Consider the following 10,344-nt stretch of genomic DNA (forward strand, 5'->3'; position numbering starts at 1 on the left):
CTGGTTGGTCAAATTTCAATCTTCAATACGTAGTGTGAGACGGGCCTAATAGAAATTGGGCGATCGTTTGATAGGGAGATTAGCGAGAGGAAGGGGAAAAGAGAGAGAAAGAGAGAAAATATACGCTAAAATTACGTGCGTAATGAAAATTGAAGTACGTAAATGCAAAAATATGTACATATAATGTATCTTATGACAAAGTTTTATATACTTATGAATTATAAATGAAGTTTATTTATGGCATACGTTCTTCTTTTGCTCTCTTTACGAGAAATGTGCTATGGAACTTATTTAACCTAACTTGAGTTCTATTATTGTGAGCTCACCCTCGCCTTTATCTGTTACCTCTATCTCTCTCATCAAACTTTGAAATAATTTTGACAGTTCGTCTCGACATTCGACTCGTATTGTATATTGTAAAAATATTGCATCGACAAAGATTCAAAAACAACGATGGAATCCACATCTAGCAAAGTAAAGTATTGTCACGATTTATTAATTCTTTTCTCTATTACCATACAATGTTCTCAATACAGATTTTATTGTACAATTATTAAGCATTTTTCTTGCATTTTTTTGTTTATATTATGTTTTTTATTATCTGTTAATTATCTAAATTGTTAAATTTATTAAAATTCTCTCTTTTTTAATTATAATTAATTGTTTAGATTTTATAGATATTAAAGTTGTTATATATCTAGTTTTGTTTTCTAATGTAAAAAGTACTGGTAAATAAACACATACATATAGAATGTAATTGATAGTTATGAAAAGCTAATTTATAGGAGGAGCAGAATAATCCGGAAGATTCAGATTCTTCAGAAATGGATGAAATAGAACCCAGATTGAAATATGTACGAATACGTAATGATTTGGAACATATTCTGCAGAATGATGCTGCTAGTTGTATTGCTGTGCATCCAAAGGTGAGAGTTTATAAGAATATATATAATTAGAATTTTAATTTTAAAGTATTTAAAATATTTAAATAATGAAGTATTTAATTTTGTCAATTTTGAGAGGTTTAAGTAAATAAAAGATAGAAATATAAAGAAAAATATAAGAAGTTTTTTGACATATTTATTAATCTTATCTTTTTCTCTTCTTAGTTTCTCTGTCTGGGATCACATTGGGGAATGATCCATCTTTTAGATCATCAGGGTAATAATGTAAAATCCAAAACATTACAGGCACATACTGTAGCAGTTAATCAGATCTCCATAGATCATAATGGAGACTTCATCGCTTCTTGCAGCGATGATGGAAAAGTTTTCATTTATGGATTATATAGTACAGAGGACAATCACAATATGAGCATGGGCAGACTAGTTAAGAGCATAGCAATTGATCCAAATTATTATAAAAGTGGCAGTGGCAGAAGATTTATTACAGGTGTTTAACTGTATATTTGTTTATCATTTTTAGAATTAAATAGAATTAATCTTTAAAATAATAATGTTTGTAATTATACATAATAAGTATGTTTACAATTCATAGGTGATGACAAATTGGTGCTCTATGAGAAGATTTTTTTGGCCAGGATGAAGCCAACAGTACTCTGTGAAGCAGAAGGTGGAGTCAAATCCGTAGCATGGTCTGGTCGCTTTGTGGCATGGGCCTCTGATACTGGTGTGAGAGTCTATGATCTTGATGCTAGATGTTCATTGGGACTCATCAAATGGTCCCGTACCCCAGAGTAAGTATTGATAAAAAATTAGTAGTTATAACATTTTGCATATTGCAAAATCTCAAAAAAGTTTTAATGCTAAAAAAATTGTGAATAAAAGAAAACTTTGTGGAAAGGATTTATCATGTATTTTCTTTAAAAGAATCGATTATAAATTATTTAAATTTTTGAATTCACTCAGAATTACCTTTGTACTACATGTTACATATGTTTCATATGTCTGTATGTTATCTCACATAGTACATTGCCAGAGCACTATAGATGCAATCTACAGTGGTCAGACAGCAAGACATTGTTGATTGGATGGGTGGACATTGTACGCATTTGTCATATTAGGAAACGTACTATGCAGGAGATGGTGAACCGAGATTTACCCGAGTTTGTGGTAGATCCAGGTAACTAATAAAAAACCTTGTTCTTCTTCTATATTCAATACACAAATGTTAAAGAATCAATGTATGGTTCAATTTGAATCATAAAGTATTCTGAATGTAGTATAGTAATTATTTATTTAATAAATTTTATTTTATTTTTCAGTATCAACGTTTCAAGTAGATTTTTATATATCGGGTATAGCACCATTAAAAAATCAATTGGTATTATTGGGGTGCCTCAAAGAGCTAGACGAAGATGGAAAAAATCAACGTCCAACTCTGCACGTGGTTGAACCAAAATACCAAGATTTTTCAGTGCTTTGTGCAAATTCACTTACTCTACGTGGCTACAAAGAGTATAGCTGTAATGATTACCATTTGGATTGTTTGAAGGAGGAAAACAGGTAAGAGATAATAAAATTAATTTAATATACATATATGGTATACCAATACCACTAAGATTTATTTTTAATTACAGTTTTGTTGTTCAATTTGTGGAACGATTTTTTCAATTGTTACAGATAATGATATATTTAAAATAAAATGTTAATATAAAATTATGTAAATTATAAATTTTTATGATGATATTTAAAATAAGAAAGCAAAATAGCTTTGAATACAGAAATATTGTCTCATTTTTAGGAATTTAGGAAAATTTTTTAAATTTATTATGTTTTCTTATCTTAATGCTGCCTGTGTTTCTCACGAAAATTTTTTATAGGTTTTTTATTGTAAGTCCAAAGGACATTGTGGTAGCCAGTTTATACGATACAGATGACAGAATCGAGTGGTTGTTGAGCCATGGGAAATTTGAGCAAGCTTTGGAAGCAGTAACAACGAATAATGGCAAGGATTGCAAGAGGCACACTGTATTAGACGTGGGACGAATTTATTTGGATCATTTGTTAGCATACGAGAAATACGATGAGGCTGGAAAACTTTGTCTCAAGATTCTAGGACGAAATAAAAAATTGTGGGAGGAAGAGGTAAGAATTGTGTTTAGTGTCATATATGTACAATGGTTATAATTATCCATGTTGCAAATAATTTGCAATTGTATTTGCAAAATTTTTCGCTTTAGTATGATTTAAATTTCTCTGAGACAGGTTTACAAATTCGCCAGAATGCATCAATTACGTTCTATTTCGTCATATTTACCTCGAGGTGATGTCACCCTTGATCCACTAGTGTATGAGATGGTGCTGTATGAGTATCTAAAAATGGATCCCGATGGTTTCTTGCAGTTAGTCAAAGAATGGTCTCCAAGCTTATACACAGTGGCGGCGGTAGTTAATGGCGTATTGGAGCACTTACTAGTCCACAATCAGCGACAGAATGTATTATTGGAAGCATTAGCTATTTTATACATTCATGATGGCAAATATGATAAAGCTCTCGCCATGTATTTGAAGCTACGTCACAAAGACGTCTTTCAGCTGATTCAGAAGTATCAGTTGTATAATTCCGTATATGATATGATCGAAGGTCTGATGGATCTGGACACGGAGCGTGCCATACAATTTTTTCTGGAAAAAGACAGGGTAGCGTCTGATGTCATTGTACAGAAATTGCAGCATAATCATCGTTATTTATACTTGGTAATGGCATAATGATACTTATATTATTCATATGAGAAATATCTATTTTCAAGAAACATATTTAACACATTGTAATCTAACTATGTATTATAATCACAGTCTTTTTAATTCTTTTGTTTGTTTGGAATTTTATTAAAATAGATATGGATTTTTTTGGCTTTTAAGTATTTAATTATATAATCTTTTTATTTTTAGTATCTAGATGCCTTAGACAAGAGAGATACTAAAGACTCCAAGGGCAAGTATCATGGCTTACTAGTGCGATTATACGCTGATTATTCGAGAGACAAGTTATTGCCGCTTCTACGTCGCTCTGATAATTATCCAATACAACAAGCTCTGGATATCTGTAGCCAGCGTCAGTTTTATCCGGAAATGGTATACTTATTGGGCAGGATAGGAAACACTTCTGAAGCTTTGGCGCTTATGACGAGAGAACTCGACGATATGGAGAGTGCGATTGCGTTTTGTCAAGAACACGATGACGAGGAACTATGGAACGATCTAGTTAATTATTCGCTTGACAAACCTAGTACGAATCATATTGTTATTTTAAAAAAAGCATATGTCGTGTATGTATGCGCGCGCGCGCGAGAATTCCAAAAAGGAATCAGATAGACCAAATTTTATATTTGCAAATCCTATTTCCATCATTAAAAATAATTTCACGGGTTTTAGCGGCAATTACGTTTCTTCTTCAAAAGATTGGCACCTACGTTGACCCCCGACTTATGGTACAAAGGATAGAACCTACTTTGGAAATTCCAGGGTTGAAAAAAGCATTGGTCAAAATGATGTGTGATTATAATCTGCAAGTGTCTGTGCAAGAAGGTTGCAAAAAAATACTGTCTAATGATTATTTCAATCTCCATGAACGACTTGTTCGTTGTCAACAGAAAGGCATATTTGTCGATGGTAATACATATACTTCATAAAATGATTGATCTCAAAGAATAAAAATTATATATCTGTCTGTAGAAATCCTAAAATTGATTTGAGTAAAGAATTGTGCATGTGATTAAACATTTTAAACATTTTAATAGATTGCATTCTCTTGAAAATACATTAATAGATAATTTAATAGATTGATAAACTATTGTTTTTCTTTTTTTAGATGATCAAATGTGCGGAGCTTGCCATAGGAAGATAATTGTAAGAGGTAATTATAAGTGTGTTTTGTAGCGCTAGTTATATTATAAATTATACAATTATATATATAATTCATTTTTTAAATCTTTTTTTTAGAGCTGCGGAATATAGTTGTATTTTATTGTAAGCATTCTTTTCACGAAGATTGTCTGCCCAACTTTGAATTCGTTGTATGTATAATGTTTCCTTTATATATTAATTTATATTGTTTTATTATTGATGCATCATCATAATGCTCTTCATTTTATAGGAAAATTGTGTGATATGTAACTCGCAGGAGATGATGCTTGGCAGAAAATGATAAAAGTAATTGCATCTCATTATGTGACATGTGCAATATCCAAAGTTCAAAGTGGATTAAAGTGTCATATTTCATTGAGTGACTAAGATTATGTTTTGCACACGCTAATGTATAAACAAATTTTTATATAATAAATAAGTTGAAGTTACTTACAAAAGAAATAGGTTTTAATTGAGAAATAATAGTTTTGTGTGAATGAACATCTAAAATAAAAATCTTTTTTTTCTCGATTTATGCAACCAAATTTTATAAACTTTGAAGAAAATATTCTTTTTATTATTATTGTTATTATTTATCTTTTACTCAGGCTATGTGTTCATCTTGATGATGTAAGTGCTGAAGGTATTTGATTGATCAATTGGGGAAAAGACTTCTTTAATGTTTCTTAGGGATTTTCTTTATTTAGATAATAATTTTTCCAATTGTGAATTTTGCACTTTACAGATTCATTACAGATTCCACAATGGTTACAGACAATTTCAGATTGGTCTCTCGATAGATGCGGATTTGTATCAAATTATTTTGTCAACTCATCAACAATATCTTAAACTCTTATGTCTCTGGCAAATGCTTTGAAATGTTGAATCGTGAAATCTATGACGTCGACAGGTTTTACTGATCAAAAATTGACAATAAACAATTAAGTAAGTGTAATATAATCTGTAAAAGAGAGTAAATTATGCACAAAATTTATTCAATGTGAGTTTATTACCAATGAGAAGAATCTGAATGTAATCCGCAATTAGCTGTTTTATCTCAGGATGATCCATCAGATACTCTGTATATTGAGCTACATTATAAGACTAAAGAAAGAGAGAGGGAAAAAGAGAAAAATTAATATAAATATATTTTTGCAAATATTTTATATATAATAATAAAATAAAATAAAAGAAATAGTTTGAGTAAGACTATTTAAGTATATATATATACTTAAATAGTCAAGGAAAATACATATTAATATAATTCTAATTTATTAATTCTATTTATTATTATAATATAAAATATTAACTTTTAGAAAATAAAACGAATAAGAATTACTTTCATATCCAAATATTTAGAGAGCGTCTCGATATTTTGCATCCACCACTCTTTTGAGTTGAATAAAATTTGTACGTTTATATTTTTATTTGTATCATCCTGCATTAATGGATTTTTTTGTGCTATATAAGGTGTATCTAACCAATCGTACACAAGTATTCTTCCTCGTGATGTCAAATAAATTTTGCTTCGTTGTATAAGACTATCTTTTTTATAGATTCTTCGTTCAATAGTGTATATTTTTTTATGATTACCATGCAGTTCCATATTTTGTAACGCGATACAGATCTGCATCGATAACATTATATATCATATCGGTAGTTTTTTATCCTTTCTTTTTTCCTATTTAACATTATACTGTATGTTTTGGAACTATTAGGAAATATTTTCTTTTATCAAATCTCTTAACTAATCTGGAGTTGAATCTTTTTGCTCAATAAAAAAATGTAAACTCTAAGTATATTATATTATAAACAATTATACATATAAAATAAGCTTTGTTGTAGCTATCAATTCTTAATTTTAAATTCATATCAAGTTTTTCTATGTGTAATCATGATTTCCTAAAAATTATATATATTTAAAAAAAATTTGTCAAAAATATATATTATATAATTATTATCTTACATAATCGCAGGTAGTTATGCTTCCGCTTATCGTAATATTCTGAAAACTTAAAATGCCTTCGAAATTTGTTATAGCGAGATATCGCATTAGTAATATGTTTGCACCTTCGTTGATTAAACTTTCATATTGGCAGAGTTTCAAGTCTTTGTTCTCTGTTAATATTGATAAGCAACAAGGACAAGTGTGCGCAATCTCGACGTGATATGTGTCCTCCTCAAGACCTAAGAACAATGATTTTTCATACAGACCATTTTTCTTGTAAAGAAACCTAACAAAGAAAAAAAAAACTATATATGCTTATATATAACATTATGCACATATATATATAACTGTATTATATATGTTAAATATATGCTTTTACGACAAAATTCTATTAAAATCTTATATAGAATTTACGAAACTGAATCCATATAAATAACGGTATCATAGATTTTTTTTAAATTTTATTATAATCGCCAAAAGTAGTCTTTTATAAAAAAAAAAAATTATTTTGTATTTAAATGTCTGTTATTTTGTTAAGAAGCATTATTTTAAAAATTAGCTACGACAAAGATCAGATTTATTAATATATTTTAAGCTTTTTATATTTAAAGTCTACAAAATTTACAATTTGTATTACTATATAGTATAGAACGTATTAATAGCCATATCACTGCCATTATATATTCTTAATAAAATTTCAAATACAATATCTACAAAATATGTAAATAAAATCTACAAAATTTTTAAATAAAAAGATGCGAATCCCGATCCAATATTAAAAAAAAAAAATACTTTTATTAAAAGAGATTCTTTGGTGTATATGTCTTTTTGAATGCGAATGATAAACTGATAAGAATTTAAACTTATAAATCAATAGTCGAGTTAACATCTTTACATATTGCTCAAAATAACATCCATCGAAATAACATGAGCATTGCCATTATTTATGGACTATCTTTTGTATTTTAGTATGTGAATTGCTGTAACCATGAACTATACTCGGTATATTTTTCTTCCAGGCACTGTAGATTGTCCATCATCGAGCTGATGAGTCTTGTTTCATTTAAATAACCATCGATAGTTATCAAGGAATGCGTATGCACAAGAAATTCGCGATCTTGAGGGCCAATGGGTTCTACTTGAATACAATAACTACCTACTTGCTTAATGTCATTCATAGAATCATCCTTTAGAACGACGATCAATGCTTCTTTGAAGCATAGAATCATCCGATTCGAATCATCTGTGAGTATAAAACAAGAAGAGCATAAATAATATATTTCTGAGAGTTTTTCTACTTGTTTTAATACTTTGAATATTTCCCTTTATGTGTACATGTATATATTATTAATCATAACGCATATATTTGTAAAATTTTTTTGTACTGTAATTTAACACAATATTATAACGTTTATAAAAAAAATTAAACTTTATTTTGCGATATTTGTGTGTAATACCAGATAAGAAACAACAATAATTTCGAAAAAATAAAAGATATATAAATATATTACAAATAATAATTCATAATATTAAAAAATGTAATTGTTAGTTTTTCTACACATATACAACAGTAAATCGTTAAATTTACCAATACAGAATCTAGAAATGCATTTGCGAAGATCAATCGACTTATCAGAGAGCTTTTCTTCCATGTTAGCCATCTTACATAAAAGAATATCTTTTTTTCTAAAATATAACAAATTTTTAGTTAGGTTTAAAAGCATTCGCTATCATGGTCTTACGTAAGACCGTGTTCGCTACACGTGTGTTTCTATGGTAATATTTATCTGAAACTTGAATTTATCTCAAAGCAATCGCATTATTTTGTGTCACAGCGTCACACAAGCGTCGACATCAGTTGGCATGTGTCAGAATGGCGATAGACTCGAACATTTTGAAAAAACGAGCAAGTTTACGCACGCACTTGTGTGACTTGCCCAGAACGTCTGGAAGTAATTTGCCTAAATTACCTCCGAACGCGAAATTCTATAGTCGTTGGAAGCGGAATCTTCAAAAGCTCGTTCTTGTCTCCGCTCGACATCCTTTGACACGATTAATCTTTCGCAGCCAGGCAGCTGTTGCCTTCGAAAAGAGAAGACACTCGAGATCATCTAATCAATGGATGATTCACCCTTGTAGTATGTTGAGGTATAAGAATTAAGAGAAACAGCTTCTTGATTTCTTTTTTTTTTTTTTTTTTAATAAATTTTTAGATGTAGTAAAAGAAATGTTATCACAGGTTCTACTGGGATACGATAATGACTATCACTTTTCTATATATTTTCGTGATGGCTCCACATATTATATGCTTCCACAGAATTGGAAAGAATAGCGGTCCCGAATATTGGAATATCGTGTATCCTAGTTATGCCATTTGCATCATCGATATATTTCTTAATTTTATTACTGGATTTGTTTCCTCAGAGAGACATGAGATTATTCTCGATACTGCTTTAATTGCACGGTGTGATTCTGCCATATGTGATAACGTATAAATTAATTTTATCAATTTCCATCGATTGCGCTTCCTTCAAAGATATTTCAGTATAAAATGAAAACTATATATTTATACAGACATTATGTGAAAGGATATTTCTTCATTGATTTTATCAGCACGCTCCCATATATGTGGTTCTATCCAATACGCATCTTACCACCTGGTTCGGATTCAAATTCTGCGTTGCTTATCGTAGAATTTCTACCTATTTTGAAAATAATTCGCATACCTACAGTACGACGCAATGTTCGACGGATTAATGCAGTAATTCGTAATTCTATCGTATATATAAAAATAATCCCGTAGATTTGAACTTTATAAACAAAATAAATTTTAATAATTTTTAAATAGAAATTCGGTATTTCTCAAACTCAAGAGACAACAATATGGCTCATTATATTAACATTATTAATTTTTCACTGGAGTAGCTGTATAAGTTACGTCTTTCCTTACATCGTTATGCATATACAAGGGGCACCCATGAAAGTATGTTCAAGTATCTTCTGCAGTCGTTTTTTCGCGATAAACAGTTTATAAATTATTTCATATTAAAATATCTCTTGTGATTATAATATAATAATTTTAGGATTCCGACGCATATTATATCGTCAGAGAACTTTATAATAAGCCAAATTGGAAAGTGTATTTAATATTTGTGCATATTGGAGTAAGTAATTTAATTGGCTCCAGTTTCCTGGAATTCGATGGTTTTGGAATTTGTGATAAAGTAATACGATGTACACTTGTGTTGCTGGGGAAAGGTTACACAATTTACCTAATTGGTATTAAATTGTTTGCCACCATTTTATATTAAGTTTTATTAATAAAAAATAATAATCTAATAACTTTTGAATAATCTATAATAATGATATAATAATTTTCTTACAATATGCTCTCATGATCACAGTAACAATTCTGCAACTTTTGGAATCGTTAGCAGAGCCAGAACTTAAATATCAACGAATTATGCATCAAGTGAAAGAATATATTCGTCAAAAAAAGCTTCCATTATATTTGCAAGATAAGCTTATCTTCTACTATGAGTATCGTTATCAAGGCAATTTCTTCAAAGAGAATATTATATTTGACAC

General features: G+C 29.5%; 4 protein-coding genes across 5 annotated transcripts in view; 3 read left to right on the plus strand and 1 right to left on the minus strand.

Annotated features, from left to right (window-relative positions):
- Positions 1-63: 63 nt before the first annotated feature.
- Positions 64-5,270, plus strand: LOC115243181 (vacuolar protein sorting-associated protein 41 homolog). 2 transcript variants are annotated; one of them, XM_029819964.1, is made up of 13 exons: positions 64-474; positions 786-926; positions 1,110-1,392; positions 1,498-1,696; positions 1,928-2,082; positions 2,225-2,465; positions 2,783-3,047; positions 3,168-3,659; positions 3,855-4,191; positions 4,338-4,574; positions 4,774-4,818; positions 4,905-4,978; positions 5,059-5,270. In XM_029819964.1, the coding sequence occupies exons 1-13, from the start codon at positions 454-456 to the stop codon at positions 5,107-5,109; spliced, it is 2,541 nt and encodes an 846-aa protein (XP_029675824.1). In that variant the 5' UTR covers positions 64-453; the 3' UTR covers positions 5,110-5,270. The 2 variants fall into 2 exon arrangements, with proteins under 2 accessions (XP_029675824.1, XP_029675831.1); XM_029819971.1 differs by having other exon boundaries at positions 3,306-3,659.
- LOC115243297 (ciliogenesis-associated TTC17-interacting protein-like) lies at positions 5,059-7,494 on the minus strand. Its single transcript, XM_029820151.1, has 4 exons — positions 6,775-7,494; positions 6,148-6,435; positions 5,822-5,912; positions 5,059-5,724 (listed from the first exon to the last, which is right to left on the minus strand). Exons 1-4 carry the CDS (start codon positions 6,859-6,861, stop codon positions 5,654-5,656), a joined length of 537 nt encoding a protein of 178 aa, XP_029676011.1. The 5' UTR covers positions 6,862-7,494; the 3' UTR covers positions 5,059-5,653.
- On the plus strand, positions 5,615-9,265 carry LOC115243303 (potassium/sodium hyperpolarization-activated cyclic nucleotide-gated channel 3-like). The gene is made up of 4 exons (XM_029820165.1): positions 5,615-5,753; positions 7,776-8,001; positions 8,592-8,904; positions 8,996-9,265. The coding sequence occupies exons 3-4, from the start codon at positions 8,630-8,632 to the stop codon at positions 9,249-9,251; spliced, it is 531 nt and encodes a 176-aa protein (XP_029676025.1). The 5' UTR covers positions 5,615-5,753; positions 7,776-8,001; positions 8,592-8,629; the 3' UTR covers positions 9,252-9,265.
- Positions 9,266-9,297: 32 nt separating this feature from the next.
- LOC115243335 (potassium/sodium hyperpolarization-activated cyclic nucleotide-gated channel 1-like) overlaps positions 9,298-10,344 on the plus strand; it is a 3,197-nt gene continuing 2,150 nt past the window's right edge. The window contains exons 1-4 of the mRNA XM_029820236.1: positions 9,298-9,517; positions 9,605-9,739; positions 9,840-10,035; positions 10,161-10,344. Of these exons, the coding sequence (XP_029676096.1) occupies positions 9,308-9,517; positions 9,605-9,739; positions 9,840-10,035; positions 10,161-10,344 (725 nt within the window). The 5' untranslated portion in view covers positions 9,298-9,307. The remainder of the gene's footprint in view (positions 9,518-9,604; positions 9,740-9,839; positions 10,036-10,160) is intronic.

Source organism: Formica exsecta, unplaced genomic scaffold, assembly GCF_003651465.1.
Source record: "Formica exsecta isolate Colony F162 unplaced genomic scaffold, ASM365146v1 scaffold120, whole genome shotgun sequence".
Classification (NCBI taxonomy): Eukaryota; Metazoa; Arthropoda; class Insecta; order Hymenoptera; family Formicidae; genus Formica; species Formica exsecta.

What these genes read in the sequence shown, in the direction of transcription:
- LOC115243181 (XM_029819964.1), top strand. Translation starts at nt 454, where the DNA reads ATGGAATCCACATCTAGCAAA. An exon ending in TGGCAGAAGATTTATTACAG is followed by an intron (nt 1,393 to 1,497) that starts GTGTTTAACTGT and finishes TACAATTCATAG; the next exon opens with GTGATGACAAATTGGTGCTC. An exon ending in GAAAGGCATATTTGTCGATG is followed by an intron (nt 4,575 to 4,773) that starts GTAATACATATA and finishes TTCTTTTTTTAG; the next exon opens with ATGATCAAATGTGCGGAGCT.
- LOC115243297 (XM_029820151.1), bottom strand. Translation starts at nt 6,861, where the DNA reads ATGCGATATCTCGCTATAACAAATTTCGAAGGCATTTTAAGTTTTCAG. An exon ending in CTAAATATTTGGATATGAAA is followed by an intron (nt 5,913 to 6,147) that starts GTAATTCTTATT and finishes CTCTTTCTTTAG; the next exon opens with TCTTATAATGTAGCTCAATA. An exon ending in CATTCAGATTCTTCTCATTG is followed by an intron (nt 5,725 to 5,821) that starts GTAATAAACTCA and finishes ATTTTTGATCAG; the next exon opens with TAAAACCTGTCGACGTCATA.
- LOC115243303 (XM_029820165.1), top strand. Translation starts at nt 8,630, where the DNA reads ATGGCGATAGACTCGAACATTTTGAAAAAACGAGCAAGTTTACGCACG. An exon ending in CACCCTTGTAGTATGTTGAG is followed by an intron (nt 8,905 to 8,995) that starts GTATAAGAATTA and finishes ATGTTATCACAG; the next exon opens with GTTCTACTGGGATACGATAA.